This window comes from Uloborus diversus, chromosome 7, assembly GCF_026930045.1.
Source record: "Uloborus diversus isolate 005 chromosome 7, Udiv.v.3.1, whole genome shotgun sequence".
NCBI lineage: Eukaryota > Metazoa > Arthropoda > Arachnida > Araneae > Uloboridae > Uloborus > Uloborus diversus.
The window spans coordinates 100,022,724-100,040,966 of record NC_072737.1 but is presented as its reverse complement, the minus strand read 5'-3'; the positions used below and the strand labels follow the sequence as shown (position 1 = coordinate 100,040,966).

Here is an 18,243-nt window from a genome sequence, read left to right as displayed (position 1 = left end):
TCGCTTATTGGTTTCGCTGAAAAAGGGGCCCAAAAAAAACATCTAATTCCAACATTTTTCCATTGTTAGTATTGAGTCCACCACACATTTCTTCAAATATCTCGAAAACTAATTTCTGCAGATACTGCCGTTTACATGCGCACGGCAGTATTATTTTGGTAAGTAAAACTACATTACTTCTATACTTTATAACTATCACTTGTTATTCTTGCAGCAACAATTATACTGCTTGAAAATTCAGTTCAAGATTATTTCCATTTAGATGATGTAGTTTTATCATGATTAGATATTTCTTTAAGAGTGGTTTTAATAATTTCTTAGAATTCTTATGTTAACTGGTTCCTGGAAGTATAACGTATTTGTTTTAGATTTCCTACAATATTTCTCTGCTAATAATTTTTAATACACTATTTTTACCAAAATATATATATATATATTAAATTAACAGCTTAAACCGTTCTAAACACTGCATTTTATTTAATATGGGACGCTTTTCATGTAGGACAAAGAAAGGAAACCATTATCATTGATAACATAAATCAAGGAAATTTGGTGAACTTAATCAGGGAAAAGTCGGGGAACTTTTTTTTCCAGCTCCTGTCACCACCCTGCAGATCTGGTGATCATGCAGGCCAATGTAACATGTCAACACTCTATAGAGCATGTTACGTTGCAACAGCAGTGTGAGAGTGAGTGTTATCCTGTTAAAGAACTCCCGCTTGAGTGTGTCCCTGAATGGCAATACTACAAGTTGAAATATTACTGACGTACAAATTTGTAATTAGTGAAATGACCAAAAAAGTGCTCTCGCAGTCATATAATACTGCTGCTTTGCATTTTTAAACTAAAGGTCTTTAAAATGTATTTTAGCTTTTTGTTGTTGGTTGTTTATCATAGTATAAATATACATACTTATATATATATATATATATATATATATATATATATATATATATATATATATATATATATATATATATATATATATTAAAGACGTACCGAGTATCACTTTGGCCGAGTACCGAGTTACCAAGTACCAATTATGTTTTAAGAGGAACCAGAAGAACCGCCGACACACATGTGATGAATTTTGAACTTATTGGAATAGTTATATAGACCTCCTTGTCCATATAATAGTTTTTAAAACTAAATTCCTGCTGAAATTTAATTACGCATTATTTAAAAAATTTTGTTTATGTCAAAAATTTTACAAAAAAAATCATTTTTAAAATTAAAAATAAATAAATAAAAGGTATGATTAATCAAGTTGGAATTAAATTCCATATTTTCTACACTTACTTTTTTTGCACAATTTTTAATAAATAAGTTTTATTAACTTTGGGGACATTAAAATAAAGATTAATTCCATTGAAGCATTACAAACTTCATTATTCTCAAAATTTAAATTTGACTTGTAAATGATTGCAGAAAGTTATATATGCTTGCGCTTTCTTATAAATTTTAATATCTGTCTTGGACAATATTCAATTTTTTGCAACTACTCGGTATTGGTCGAGTATCTGATCAAAATTGGGCCGAATACCGAGTACTCGGCAAATTGGCCGAGTACCGAGTAGTTACCGAGTACTCGGTACGTCTCTAATATATATATATATATATATATATATATATATATATATATATATATATATATATATATATATATATATATATGTATGTATATATCAGTGTTGGGCATTAATCAACTAAATCCTCTATCGACTAAAGTAATCTGACTCCCATTTAGTTCAGACTAATATTTTAAAAATTTAATTCAATTGCAGACGAAGATTAACGTTAGTTTAAACTAACTCGTTAGTTGACTAAAAAAACTAATTTAGTTCAGATTGATTTAGTTCAGATTAAAGTAATCAGATTGAATTTAATCAAACTAATTTAATCAGATTGATTTAGTCAACTAAAGTAATCAGATTAAATTTCGTCAGATTAAAATTTATACTAAATCTAATCAGATTGAAATAAATCTACACTGTTAAAACTACAGATTGCGTTTGGATTCTTTAAGGAGTTCCTTTCTCTTCTCCCCCCCCCCAATAAATATTAGAAAGCTCCTAATGTGTTACAGGGGGACATTGGGGGTTGGGGGCTGCCCCCCTTACCGATTTAAGACCTTAAAAAATCAATAATTTTTAAAAACACCCCCTTTGGACTGATGCAGTTTGCGACATGACCCACACTACCCCCCCCCCCCCAATTGGTACACAATACTGCTTTTGGTCTTCCTTATCTTTTATCTTCTTTATCTTTACTAATAATAAAGCTGAAAGTCCCTCTGTCGGGAGGATGTCTGGATCTCTGTGACGCGCATAGCGCCTAGACCGTTCGACCGATTTTCATGAAATTTGGCACGAAGTTAGTTTGTAGCATGGGGGTGTGCACCTCGAAGCGATTTTTCGAAAATTCGATTTTACGAATTTTCTATTAAAATTTTAAGCCCTTTACACATAATCTTTACTAATAATAAAGCTGAAATTCTCTCTGTCCGGAGGATGTCTGGATGTCTGTAGGATGTTTGGATGTCTGGATCTCTGTGACGCGCATAGCGCCTAGACCGTTCGGCCGATTTTCATGAAATTTGGCGCAAAGTTAGTTTGTTGCATAGTGGTGTGCACCTCAAAGCGATTTTTCGAAAATTCGACTTTGTTCTTTTTCTATTCCAATTTTAAGCCCATTTTTCACAGAAATTTAATAAAATGGGAAAGAATTTGTTCTGAAAATTATCTTTCTTTATCTTTCTTTTCTTTTACTTCTTTATCTTTCTCCTTTTCCTTTCTTTTTAAACAACAAACCTGAAAGTCTCTCTGTATGGATGTCTGGATCTCTGTGACGCGCATAGCGCCTAGACCGTTCGGCCGATTTTCATGAAATTTTGCACAAAGTTATTTTGTAGCATGGGGGTGTGCACCTCGAAGCGATTTTTCGAAAATTCGATTTTATGAATATTCTATTAAAATTTTAATCCCTTTACACATAATCTTTATTAATAATAAAGCTGAAATTCTCTCTGTCCGGAGGATGTCTGGATGTCTGTAGGGTGTCTGGATGTCTGGATCTCTGTGACGCGCATAGCGCCTAGACCGTCCGGCCGATTTTCATGAAATTTGGCGCAAAGTTAGTTTGTTGCATAGTGGTGTGCACCTCGAAGCGATTTTTCGAAAATTCGATTTTGTTCTTTTTCTATTCCAATTTTAAGCCCATTTTTCACAGAAATTTAATGAAATGGGAAAGAATTTGTTCTGAAAATTATCTTTCTTTATCTTTCTTTTCTTTACTTCTTTATCTTTCTTTTCTTTACTTCTTTATCTTTCTCCTTTTCCTTTCTTTTTAAACAACAAACCTGAAAGTCTCTCTGTATGGATGTTTGGATCTCTGTGACGCGCATAGCGCCTAGACCGTTCAGCCGATTTTCATGAAATTTGACACACAATTACTTTGAAGCATGGGGGTGTGCACCTCGAAGCGATTTTTCGAAAATTCGGTTTTATTAATTTTCTATTAAAATTTTAAGCCCTTTTTCACATGATCTTTACTAATAATAAAGCTGAAAGTCTCTTTGTCTGGAGGATGTCTGGATGTCTCAATCTCTGTGACGCGCATAGCGCTTAGACTGTTCGGCCGATTTTCATGAAATTTGGCAAAGTTAGTTTGTATCATGGGGGTGTGCACCTCGAAGCGATTTTTCGAAAATTCGATGTGGATCTTTTTCTATTCCGATTTTAGGAACAAAATTATCATAAGATGGACGAGATTACCATAATGTGGAACCATAACATGGGCATAAGCCAACTGGCGATAAAATTCACCATACATTATTTGTAAATATACAGGCCGACCAAAAGACCTTTTACTGGCAAAGCCGTGCGGGTACCACTAGTACTGGAATAAAGGCTTGATTTTTTTCATATCCAGATAGCCGATGCCTATTCCCTATTGCAGTTACTTATATGAGGGGATGCCCCCCTCTCAAAAAGAAATTCACTCCACTCAAATTATGGGGGCTGGTTAAAAACGCGAAAATTTTCCAAAAACAAACCTTAAAATTTTGAAGTCTGCGCCACCCGCCCCACTACCCCCCCCCCGCCCCCCCTTGAGGGCAAACCGCTTCTGATCTTATTCGAATAAAATGCTTGAATTTTTTTATCCAGATGGCCGATGCTTGTTCTGTTTCAAAGTAACTCATTTAAGGGGATACCCCCCTTAGATTGAACTCCCCTCAAATTACGGGGGAAGGGTCTCCCCCAAAAAAACATAAGTACAATTTTTTTTCAAAAACAAGCGCTAAAAATTTTAAGTTTGAACCAACCTCTCCACTGACCACGCCCCCCCCCCCCCTCCCATAGACCACACTGCTTCTGATCTTATTGGAATAAAGTGCTTGAATTTTTTTTATCCAGACGGCTTATGCATGTTCTCTTTCAGAGTAACTTGCGTAAGGGGATACACCCTTTTAAATAGAAACCCCCGCAAATTACGGGGGGGTTCCCCCACCCCCAAAAAACTCATTAAAACACGAAAATTTTTAAAAAACAAACCTTAAAAATTCGAAGTTTGCGCATCCCGCCTCACTACCCCCCCCCCCCCCCGGAGGTCACACTGCTTCTGATCTTATTAGAATAAAATGTTTGAATTTTTTTTTATCCAGATGGCCAATGCCTGTTCTGTTTCAGAGTAACTTAAGGGGTCTAAAGTCTCTTAACCTTCAAAATTTTCAATTTTCTGGAAAAAATATATGTTATGCATAATTTAATTCTGAACTATTTGATACCTTATTTATAACCATACGCAAAAAACTTTTAAAGTTATCGTGAAAATGCGTAAACTTTCCCCATTGTGATTTATGTTTACAGCAGTTGTTTAAGCCTCTTTTTCTCAAGTGCCGGTTTCTCGTTTTGCGCGCATGATATCTTCGAAAGTTTCTTATGTATTTCCGTAAAACTTTTCATGCGTGTTTGTCTGGCTTATTTTTGTGATCTGAACCTAAATTTTAACTAAAAATAAAAGTTAATATTAAAAAATAATAAATATTTTCCCCCAAAATTTTGGAAAATTTTGACATTAACTTATAAAATTTCAAAAAAGATTTAAATCATTTTAAAAAAACCAAATAAATTTAGGTTCAGATCATAAAAATAAACCAGAAAAGCATGCACAAAAAGTTTTACGGAAATATATAAGAAATTTTTTGAGATATCATGCGCGCAAAATGAGAAACCCGAGAAAACGCAACCCGAGAAAAAGAGGCTTAAACAGCTGCTGTTAACATAAATCTCTATGGGGAAAGTATACGCATTTTCACGATAACTTGAAAAGTGTTTTGCGTATGGTAATCAATAAGGTATCAAATTGTTCAGAATCAAATTATGCATAACATATATTTTTTCCAGAAAACTGAAAATTTTGAAGGTTAAGAGACCTTAGACCCCTTAAGTAAGGAGATACCTCCCTTAAATAGAAACTGCCCTCAAGTTATGGGGGGTGGGGGATTCTCCCCCCCCCCCAAAACATTGTAAACGCTAAAATTTTTCAAAAACAAGCCCTAAATATTTTACGCCACCCGCTATACTGACCCCCCCCCCCCCGTAGACCACACTGCTTCTGGTTTTATTGGAATAAAATGCTTGATTTTTTAAAATCCAGATGGCTGATTCATGGTCTGTTTCTGAGTAACTTACGTAAGGGGATACCCCTTCTTAAATAAGAAAGTCCCTCATATTCTGGGGGGCTCCCCCACCTTCAAAAACCTATTAAAAACACGAAAATTTTTCAAAAACAAACCTTTCAAATTTGAAGTCGGCGCCACGGACCCCATTAGTCTGGATCACCGGATAATCCGGCTCGATCGACTTGACCGATTTCCCTTTACATTTAAAGAGCGATCGTCAAAATTCCATAATAATTATTTATTTAACGCTCTCACGGGCAAGACCGTGTTATGTCGTTGATTGAGTTCCCTTTTCTTCGCAATGCAACTTTGAATCAATTTGTTTTACTCGATAGGGAAAAAATTGAACTGTCACAGGAGAAGATTACAGACTTTGTAGACATGTTTACTGTTTATTTGTAATTCTATGTGTTTCCTTTTAAGGTGATTTTCAGTGAGTATGTTTTATTTTGTTTTGTTTTTTTCATTCTCCGGATTTTCGATATTCCGGAATGGGTCGGATTCCATTTAATTCGAATTGTCGAGGTTCTACTGTAATGCTCCCCCCCCCCCCCCTCAAAAAAAAAAAATTCAAAAAGATTATTACATTTTCTCATGGTTTCGATACTTTTTTTTGTATTTTTCAAGCAAACGTTCAAAATATTCCCCGCGGTGTGGGGGGGGGGGGGAGCGGGTCCTGACCTTCATGACCGCTCTTTATATCTGCAATTGACATACACTTGGACATAAAAATATACATCTGTACACCCATATACTCGGGGTAACAAGTTACACTTATATACTCGTATATAAACGTATTTACTTGTGTTTGCACGTACTTTGATGTACATACACGTGGCAAATACAAAATTAGTGTGTAAACGTATATACTCCGATTAACACATTTACACACATACTCGTATATACAAGTACTTACTCGTATATACACGCATTAACTCGTGTATGCATCATAAATATGTATTTTAACTTACAAATACAAATGTATGTCTGTACACGAGTATACTCGGGTTAAACATGTATCTACACGCATATTCTCGTCTGTACACGTACATATTCGAAAATACAAGTATTTTTTCTTATATGCACGCAAGAACATATATATACACGTTTAAAAGCTAATTTACCTCTGTACACGAGTACACTTGGGGTAACACGTATCTATACGCATATTCTCGTGTGTACAAGTACACACTCGTATATACACGTATTTACTCGTGCAAAAATGCATAAATATGCATATACGCGTAGAAATACAAATGTACCATTGAACACGAGTATACTCAGATTAAACACGTATCTATACGTCTTTTCTCGTGTGGAATCGCACTTACTCGTTTGTACACGTATTTTCTCGTATATGCATGCATAAATATGTATATAAACGTTTAAATACAAATTTACCTTTGTACGCGAGTTTAGTCGGGTTAACACGTATCCATACACAAATTCTAGTATGTACACGAACATACTCGTATATACAAGTATTTACTCGTGTTTGCACACATAAATAAGTATACAGGATGTATCAGTACAGCGTTTACATACTTTCAGGGCAGATACAGTGCACCTAGACGCGATAGTGACGACACAAAGCGTAAGACAGGGCACGATTAAGAGGAGAAAACATGTTTATTATTTTTAATACAGCAAAAATACTGGTAAGATTTGTCTGGTGCTTACAACAGATGTTGCTACGTAAACCGAAGCATCAGATGACGGTGCATGCGCACACGTGGTTTTTGTTCCACCAGGAAGTCCGGGACCCGCCCGGTATTTTTGCTAAATTTCGATATTACGGGCGGGGTCGTAATTTCGAACACCTTCTTTGATGATGATCGTTGGCCCCTTAATGTTCTTTTTCCTTAGTTTATTGCTGTACTAAAGATTCTGAACATGTTCTCTTCTCTTATTCGTGTTTTGTCTTTTTGGTGATTGGTGTTGTCACTACCGCGCCAGGAAAGTGTTTCCGACCATGCATTGCTATGTGTTTCCCCTCGTCTAGGTGTACTCTATCTGCCCTGAAAGTCTGTAAACGCTGTACTGATAAACATTGTGTACACTTAGAAGTTTGAATATAAATCCGGGCACTAATAGACTCGGGAAATACGTATTTATACGTAAAATTTCGTGTTTACACTTACGAACTCGTATATACACGTATTTACTTCTGTTTGCACGTAGAGATACAAAATTACTGTAGACGCGAATATACTCAGGTTAACACGTACAGCACCGTATATACACGTACACACTCGTATATACACGTACTTACTCGTATATACACGTACTTACTCGTATATACACGTACTTACTCGTATATACACGTACTAACTCGTGTATGCACGCATAAATATGTGTTTTAACCAAAAATACAAATGTACCTCTTTACTCGAGTATACTCGGGTTAAACACGTATCTATACGCATATTCTTGTGTGTGCACGTACATACTCGTATATACTTGTATTTTCTCATGTATGCATGCATAAAAATGTATATGCAATCTTAAATACAAATGTACCTCTACACACGAGTATACTCGGTGTAACATTTATCTATACGCATATACTCGTGTGAATACTTACATACTCGTATTCTCTTATATGCACGCATAAATATGTATATACAAAGCAAATTTCTCTGTACACGAGTATATTCGGGGTAACAAGTATCTATACACATATTCTCTCGTGTGTTCACGTACATACTCGTTTATACACGCATTTATTTATGTATAAACGCACAAATATGCATATACACATAGAAATACAAATGTACCATTGTACACGAGTATACTCGGGCTAAAAAAAAACCTAGACATCTATTCTTGCTTGTACACGAACCTACTCGAATATACACGTATTTTCTCGTATATGCATGCATAAATATGTATATATACGTTTAAATACAAATTTACCTCTGTTCACGAGTATACTCGGATTAACACGTATCCATACGTATATTCCTTCGTGTACACGTATATACTCGTGTATACATGTATTTACTCGTGTATGCACAAATAAATTTGTACATACACTTAGAAATTAAACATATCTCCGTGCACGAATATACTCGGGATAACACGTATTTATACGTATAAACTCGTGTTTACAAATATGTATCGTATATACACATATTTACTTGTGTTCACACGTACTTGTAGGTATATACACGTAGAAATACAAAATTACATGTATACACGAATATCGTCGAGTCAACACGTATATACACGTATATGCACAAAAATACTCGTATATACACGTACTTACTCGTATATACACGTATAACTCGTGTATGCACGCATAAATATGTATTTTAACGTACAAGTACAAATTTACCTCTGTACACGAGTATACTCGGGTTAAACACGTATCTATACGCATATTCTCGTGCGTACATGAACTTACTCGTATATACTTGTCTTTTCTCGTATATGCACGCATAAAAGTGCATGTACTAGATTAAATACGAATTCACCTCTGTGCACGAGTATACTCGGGTTAACACGTATCTATATGCATATTCTCGTGTGTACTCGAACATACTTGTATATACACGTACTTTCTCGTATATGCACGCTTAAATATGTATATAAACGTAGAAATACAAATGTACCTCTTTACACGAGTATACTCGGGATAACACATATCTATACGCATATTCTCATGTATACACGTATCTTCGCTTGTGTGCACGCATAAATATGTATATACACAATTAAAAGCAAATTTACCTCTGTACACGAGTATACTCGGGGTAACACGTATCTCTACGCATAATCGTGTGTACACGTACATACTCGTATATACACAAATTTACTCGTTTATAAACGCATAAATATGCACATACACGTAGAAATACAAATGTGCCATGTTACACGAGTATACTCGGGTTAAACACGTATCTATAAGCCTATTATCATGTGTGCACGTACTTACTCGTATATACACGTATTTTCTCGTATATGCCTGCATAAATATGTATATACACGTTTAAATAGAAATTTACCTCTGTACACGAGTATACTCGGGTTAACACGTATCTATATGCATATTCTCGTGTGTACTCGAACATACTTGTATATACACGTACTTTCTCGTATATGCACGCTTAAATATGTATATAAACGTAGAAATACAAATGTACCTCTTTACACGAGTATACTCGGGGTAACACATATCTATACGCATATTCTCATGTATACACGTATATACACGTATCTTCGCTTGTGTGCACGCATAAATATGTATATACACAATTAAAAGCAAATTTACCTCTGTACACGAGTATACTCGGGGTAACACGTATCTCTACGCATAATCGTGTGTACACGTACATACTCGTATATACACAAATTTACTCGTTTATAAACGCATAAATATGCACATACACGTAGAAATACAAATGTGCCATGTTACACGAGTATACTCGGGTTAAACACGTATCTATAAGCCTATTATCATGTGTGCACGTACTTACTCGTATATACATGTATTTTCTCGTATATGCCTGCATAAATATGTATGTACACGTTTAAATAGAAATTTACCTCTGTACACGAGTATACTCGGGTTAACAGGTATCTATATGCATATTCTCGTGTGTACTCGAACATACTCGTATATACACGTACTTTCTCGTATATGCACGCTTAAATATGTATATAAACGTAGAAATACAAATGTACCTCTTTACACGAGTATACTCGGGGTAACACATATCTGTACGTATATTCTCATGTGTACACGTATATACACGTATCTTCGCTTGTGTGCACGCATAAATATGTATATACACAATTAAAAGCAAATTTACCTCTGTACACGAGTATACTCGGGGTAACACGTATCTATACGCATAATCGTGTGTACACGTACATACTCGTATATACACGTATTTACTCGCTTATAAACGCATAAATATGCATACACGTAGAAATACAAATGTGCCATCTAACACGAGTATACTCGGGTTAAACACGTATCTATAAGCCTATTGTCGTGTGTGCACGTACTTACTCGTATATACGCGTATTTTCTCGTATATGCCTGCATAAATATGTATATACACGTTTAAATAGAAATGTACCTCTTTACACGAGTAAATTCGGGGTAACACATATCTATAAGCATATTCTCGTGTGTGCACGAACATACATGTATATACACGTACTTTCTCGTATACGCACACTGGAATATGACGTAGAAATACAAATGTACCATTTTACATGAGTATACTCGGGGTAACACGTATCTAGACGCATATTCTTATGTGTACACGTACATACTCTTATATACACGTACATACTCGTATATACACGTATTTACTGGTGTATGCACACATAAATATGTATATTTACTTAAAATTTCAAATATACCTCCGAACACGAACATACACGAACATACGCGGGATAACACGTTTATATACGTATATACCCGCACGTAGTCGTATGTACACGCATTAACTCGTGTATGCTTGCATAAATATATATATACACGTAGAAATACAAAAGTGCCTCTGTTCATGTGATATTTATATTTTACGAATGTAATCTGAATTAAAAAAGTAATCAAATCAATTTGATTACTTTTAATCTGATTACTTTTAGTCTGACTAAATTCAATCTGATTAATTTAATCTGAACTAAATCAATCTGAACTAAATTAGTTTTTTTAGTCAACTAACGAGTTAGTTTAAACTAACGTTAATCTTCGTCTGCAATTGAATTAAATTTTTAAAATATTAGTCTGAACTAAATGGGAGTCAGATTACTTTAGTCAACTAATTAATCAATTACAAATTTAGTTGATTTTTTTAGTTGATGCCCAACACTGGTATATATTTATATATATATATGTGTGTGTTGTTTTTAGCCATGGCACTGTACAAGGGTGCAGCTAGTGAAGCTGGTAGAGCATTGCAGTTGAAGAAAAAACGAGAGAAGGCTTTGGAAGAATTAGAGCACAGGAAAAGAAAAATTGAAGAAGAAATGAAGTTGTCAGACATTGAAAATAAGTTTGCTGCACACTATGATGCAGTAGAGCAGCAACTCAAGTCAAGTACGATAGGATTGGTTACTTTGGATGAAATGAAGGTAAAACATATATCAGTTTTCAAGAGTATATACAGGGTATAATTTGGGAACTCGGAATGCCCTTTCACAAAAATCATGTTTTCAAAAACAATTCTTTTATATGATTATCAGCAATACTTAGAATTTCATATTGCTCAATACCTTTTTTTATCAGTTTATACAATCTTACATTTGTATTTAATTAAGTCATCTTTTATTATTTTCAAATATGTGAAATATAACATACTCATAAGCTTTTCTGCGTCAGCAATTTTTTTTTCCAATGGGTTTGTGTAAGGCCATTTGGCTTTTACCAGACCTCGTGCACTTCCCGGCAAGGCATGAGTCTTTGATGTGCCACCATTAAGGCGCTGATGCATGACATAAGTAGTTTTGACACCCAGTTTACACCAGAAGGAGGCATATGGGATATCTTCGATTCAAAATTGCACTAGGACTTAAATTTTGCTGAAGAAACTCAAAGCCAAACATTTTAAAGCCTTTTACATGCTGCATAATCATACAACATGGGCGCTGATGATTTTCTGCATCTCGAAAATCCACCTACTGACCACCTCAGGTCAGAACCCGGGTTCAAGGCGTAGAAGACCAGTGCCTTATCCCCAGGCCACCAGCTGGTTATGTATGTCAACAATTAGTTAGCTTTATCCTTACACTTAGACACACACACACTGTACAGTTTTAAAAAGTTCCCTTCAGTTTTTATGCTACTTTGCGAATCATTTTCTCCATTTTTAACTACCTGATGCCTATTTTAATGGGATAGTTGCACTTATTGGCATTAAACAAAAGAAAAACTCCTAAAGTATTGTGTAGTTATGCAAAATTAAGAAATAATAATTATTATAACCAGTCAAAATCAATGTTAACCTGGCTCAAAGTTAGCCTGATTCTCAGGGTAACTTTTAACCATGTGAAAGTATATTATTTAAAATAGTTTGTTATGCCATGAAAAGTTTACTGAATTAAATTGTACACTTAAGGTATACAGCTGTACTAAACAATATATTCAAATATTTACTAAAAGAGCTTTCATTTTTCAATTGTAGTTTTAAATTTTTCCTTTTTTCAAATCTCACTTTAGACCTTCACCTCAAAAGCTGTTTGGACTATCCAGAATTTTGGATCTTTGGGGTTTGGATTTCTGAAGCTCCACTATAGTTTCTTCTGGCAAAAACAATAGACATTGCACAAAAAAAGGCAACCTTAATAAAAAAAGATGCTAGATTCTTTTCTAGTGTTATTGAAATAAAGATTGTAGTATCTATATTGAGACATTAAGTAATAAAGGAATTACTTTTTTTTAGCAATTTCCTAAAAGTTTTTAAACCTATATTCAAAAACCTGTAGTATTATTTTTCTATATTACATTTTAATTTTAGTTTTAAGCATCCCAAAATACGTATCTTTGTAAAAATTAGTGTAATGAACATATTATTAAAACTTTGCATTTGAAGTACAGTGTAACTTCAATTTAACGATGTCGGATTTAACGATTTCCTCAATTTAATGATCCATTTCACTGGTCCGGATTTGACTACATTCAAAGTTTATACTTTTCGACTTAACGTCCTAGGATTTAACGATAACATTTTCTAGTCACTTGACAATCATTAAATCGGGACTATACTCAGGACCGGCTCTAGTAGTTTTGCCACCCTAGGCGAGGTTGATAAGTGCCACCCCCTCCCCCCCCCCTCCATTGCTCTTTCTAAAGTAAGTTATTCAAATACAAATCGGTAATAAACAAAGAAATAAAATCCTGACTTATATCCCAGCCGTAACACTGCTTTCCGGTATCAAATACTCCAGATAGACTGGTAGATTAAAAGTTATCTTGTAACATAGCTTTTCTCCCAATCGTAATTTAAAACTAAATAAATAAGAACCTACCATTTTTTAAAACAATGTTGGGAGGGGTTTGGAATCTCTAATAATTGGGAATTATTAGATTGGAAATTAGATTGGGAATTATTATTTACTCTCTTTGGAATCTCTTCTCGCCAATGAGTCGATAACTTTTTAAGCATGGTATCCCTGGCTAAACTAACCTGTGTTTGGCAACCCGAAGGCAATCTTATATCTGTTCAAACTTGTTTACTTGTTTGCGGTCACCGTTGGATAGATCTTCGTTTTTTCGTGCAATATACCTTATAGGAGAGCTTATTTTGTGTTGGTTTAGATTCAGTAGTTGTGTTTTGATGAATACATATTAGAAAATGCCAGTTTCTTTAAACTTGACCGTTAATTAAGAGTAAAACCCAACTTTGGGCGTGTCTTGATAAGGCGCATTGTTTCATATGTTGTGTTTCAGACTTAGGGTGAGGATTTATACAACAAAAACGTAAGTTTTTAATTTAGAATTTAAAAAACAAAAACTCACACTTCCGAAATTCTTTGTTTTTACAAAATCTTGAGGGTTTCTTGTAGTTTTTAACTTTATATTTACTGCATATAAATTTATTTTACAAAAAGAGTACACTTATTTTATTCTAAAAGTTAATTCTTATCGATGCCAAGAACTATTCAAGCATATTCTGTAAGCGTGCCTCCTTTAGGTACCAAATTTCTGAAAATAAGTTGAATCTACGATTTTATAAAAATATGAAGGTGTTATTTTATGTAAAATATAGTAGATATTTTTAGTAGGTATTTTGAAAGCATTTTTGGATAGCAAATAAATGTATGGTATTTTTGTATTGTTTATGTTTGGGATGGTCTGTCGAGACATTTTTACTTTTCATACATCAAAATTTGAATAACTAAGCATTTTTTTGACTGAAATAGTTATATTTTGGGGATGTTTTCTGCTTTAAACATCGCATATTGAATCGCTTTGCTTTTTTTTAGTAGAGTATGCGAATTGTTTTTGTTTGAGGAAATGCATGTTGGAAAATAGCTTTTGTTTCTATTGGTACATATTTCTTTGGTGAGCTGTGATAATAATTTGTTAATTTAAGCGTTTTAAATACCTACTTGTAATTTCTCTTTGTGTTCAAAAACTTTCTAGTTTCTGGTGTTTTTGAATATTTGCGATGTTATTTTGCTGTGGTTTTATGTTTTTGTATATATTGTCTTCTGAAGTGCTTTGATCATGTTCTTTTATCTGAATTTTTCTTGTTGGCGCTAAAAAAGCATCACTAAGAACGATGTATGACATATGTCGTCATACATTGTTTTCTTGGCGCCAACAGTAAAAAGTCGCCAAGGGTGGGGTACATGACATTAGTTCCTCCAACTCTCTTTACATAGGTCTCATTCAAAAGCCCCCGAAAAATATCCCTCAAATTGATTTACTTCCTTCCAATTTCAAAAAAAAAAAAAAAAAAAGAACAAAGCTGTATATCACAAGGGAAAGAGTTATAAGCGTTTTTAAGCCTAATGGAACATCCATATCAAGTCAGAAATTTTTTGTTTGCCAACGAGCTCAGTTTGATTTAACGTGAATAAAATCATTTTGGATCTGCTGCCATTTTTTTCTCGAATGTGAACAAACGAAATTCTTGCTTTTGTTTTGTGGTAAAAATTCTCCCTTTTGCATATTTTGGGCTCTTTTTTTTTTTGTACTGCCAGCATAAAATAATCAAGGATTTTAGTTGTATTATTGTAGGGTTGTGTTTAATTTATTCAGAACTTAAAGATTAACCGTTAACAAAATTTAAGAATGATTTTTTTACTGGAAATTTTACAGTATATTTTTTCTTCTATTATTTAAGCCCAGTTGTTGAACATGCCTCACTTGACATAATTTTTATTTTCGAGGTAAACCGTGCAAAGCTGCTGAACAAATAGCTGATAAACAAATCAAGTAATTTGCCGCCCTTAAAATTAAAATAAGTTTCTAGTTAAATTCCAAACTAATTTTTGCATATCCAAAGTCCAAACATTGGTACTCATTTTTTGGCACTGAAACATGTATTAATGTTTTCCAAAGCCTTTTAAATCGCATAATTTGCTGTCTCTCAAATTAAACTGAATTTCTAGTTGAATTCCAAACTATGTTTTGCATATTCAAACACTGGTACAAACTCTAAATTATTATTTTTTTAAACATTGAAGCTACATATCTCATGGCACTGAAACGTATATTAGAACTTTTTTTTAAAAGTTTCAATTTTGAAATTTGCCGCCCCTAAAATCTGCCACGCTAGGCGGTCGCTTACCCCAGGAGCCAGGCCTGAATATACTGCATTTCACTTGATATAGATGAGTTTATGTTGTGCCTGTCAGGCAAGTAACAGTTTAAAGTATATTGTAACTTTAGAAAATGTTTATTGATGTATTTATTTGCTTAGTTTAACTTGTTAATGATTTATTATAGGCCAAGCAAGAAGATGTGGTTAAAGAAAGAGAAAGGCAGCTGGCCCAAAAGCAACATGAGAAGGAATTACAAAGGCAGAAAGAGATAAGAGAGAAACAGGAGGCAAAAGAAAGGCAAAAACGGCAGGTGGCTTAGCAGTTCTGTACTCTTTTTGATTTAGCAACGCTGTTTGCTACAATAGTACCTTTATTTTTATTGTGATTTGAAGAATTTAAATCAGGTCTTGTAGAGTGCTCAAAATCAGGGGCCGATTAACCTCTGAAATTAGGAAATTAGGGGAAGCTGGGCCTCAAAATGAAGCCCCTTTTTGTTTGGGGAAATTTTTCTAAACATTCTATGCACATTGATACGACACTAACTAATGCTAAGAGGCCCAGCAGAATTCAGAGTTATGTTTATTCCACTTTATCGACTGACAGAAATTTTGTTTATTACATATGTTGCACTTGAATGCTCAGCAAATTTGGGTTGTAACATTTTGAATCATATATAACACTTCACAAAGGAAATTAAATGTCTTAAAAGTACATTGTAACAGAGTTGAATCAAATCCCACATTTGAAGATCTAGTTTGTAGATACATTTTATCAAATGTGTCCTCACTTTCAATAATTTCAGGGCTCCCAAATGGTCCGCTTTTCCCGCCAAAGTCCGTTTTTTAGGTTAAAGTCCGCTTTAGACCGCTTTTTAACATTTTGGTCCGTTTAGTCCGTTTTTATATTATTTTTATTTAAAAATCAGATTTTAAAAATTTTCATTATATTAAAAGATACTGTGTGCTGACGTTTGTTACGCCCTATTTCTATTGAACCTGACTTTCTGGTATTATTTCGCTTCAGATTGACGTCATTACTCCTCCTTCAATTGCTGTAACATGTAAATCTAGCAAATGGAGAGGTTTGGGGGAGGAGTTATGGCGTCAAATCAAAGCATTTTGCTACCGAAATTTCTCACAAGTTCGTACGCCCTTGAAAAACCTTGAAAAAAATCTAGAATGTTTCATCGGTGCAATTTTCTGAACTTGTGTTCGATATGTAGCATCGCCAAAAATTACTTCCTGCGTTTGCAAGTTCAATCTTTTTGCATCTTGTTAATATTTTGATGTTTTTAAAATCAGAAGTTATTTTAACATTAACTTAGATTAGCTTATTTTATGTTTAATTCCGATAGATAATAAACTACTTTTTTTTTCGGAACCATGGTAACATCAAACTTTCTTGGATTTCGCCGAAAATTGATTGCTGGGTTTTGAGATTTCAATCTTTTTGCATCTTGTAAATATTTTGATATTTTTGGCAATCGGAAGTTATTTTGACATAACACCTCCTTAGATTAGCTTATTTTTTGGTTAATTTTAATAGACAATTAACTTTTTTATTTTTGGAACCATAGTAACATTGAACTTTCTCGCACTTCGCGGAAAGTGCTTGTCGTGTTTGAGATTTCAATCTTTTTGCATCTTGTACATATTTTGATATTTTTGGCAATCGGAAGTTATTTTGACACACTCCACCATAGATTAGCTTATTTTTTGTTTAATTTTAATAGATAATAAACTACTTTTTTTTCGAAACCATGGCGACATTGAACTTACTCGCACTTCGCGGAAAATTGTTTGTCGTGTTTGAGATTTCAATCCTTTTGCATCTTGTTAATGTTTTGATATTTTTGGCAATCGGAAGTTATTTTGACACACTCCACCATAGATTAGCTTATTTTTTGTTTAATTTTAATAAATAATAAACTACTTTTTTTTCGAAACCATGGCAACATTTAACTAACTTGCACTTTGCCGAAAATTGCTTCTTGTGTTTGAGATTTCAATCTTTTTGCATCTTGTACATATTTTGACATTTTTGGCATTCGGAAGTTATTTTGACACACTCCACCATAGATTAGCTTTTTTTTGTTTAATTTTAATAGATAATAAACTACTTTTTTTTCGAAACCATGGCGACATTGAACTTACTCGCACTTCGCGGAAAATTGCTTGTCGTGTTTGAGATTTCAATCCTTTTGCATCTTGTTTATGTTTTGATATTTTTGGCAATCGGAAGTTATTTTGACATCCCTACCACAGATTAGCTTATTTTTTGTTTAATTTTAATAGATTAGACTTACTCCAACTTCGCGAAGAATTGCTTCT

The 18,243-nt window shown here is 34.0% G+C and overlaps 1 protein-coding gene across 1 annotated transcript in view; it reads left to right on the top strand.

Annotated features, from left to right (window-relative positions):
• The window catches only part of LOC129225822 (protein FAM50 homolog), a 32,943-nt gene that overhangs the window by 3,402 nt on the left and 11,298 nt on the right, over positions 1 to 18,243 (top strand). The window contains exons 2-3 of the mRNA XM_054860336.1: positions 11,556 to 11,776; positions 16,098 to 16,223. Of these exons, the coding sequence (XP_054716311.1) occupies positions 11,558 to 11,776; positions 16,098 to 16,223 (345 nt within the window). The 5' untranslated portion in view covers positions 11,556 to 11,557. The remainder of the gene's footprint in view (positions 1 to 11,555; positions 11,777 to 16,097; positions 16,224 to 18,243) is intronic.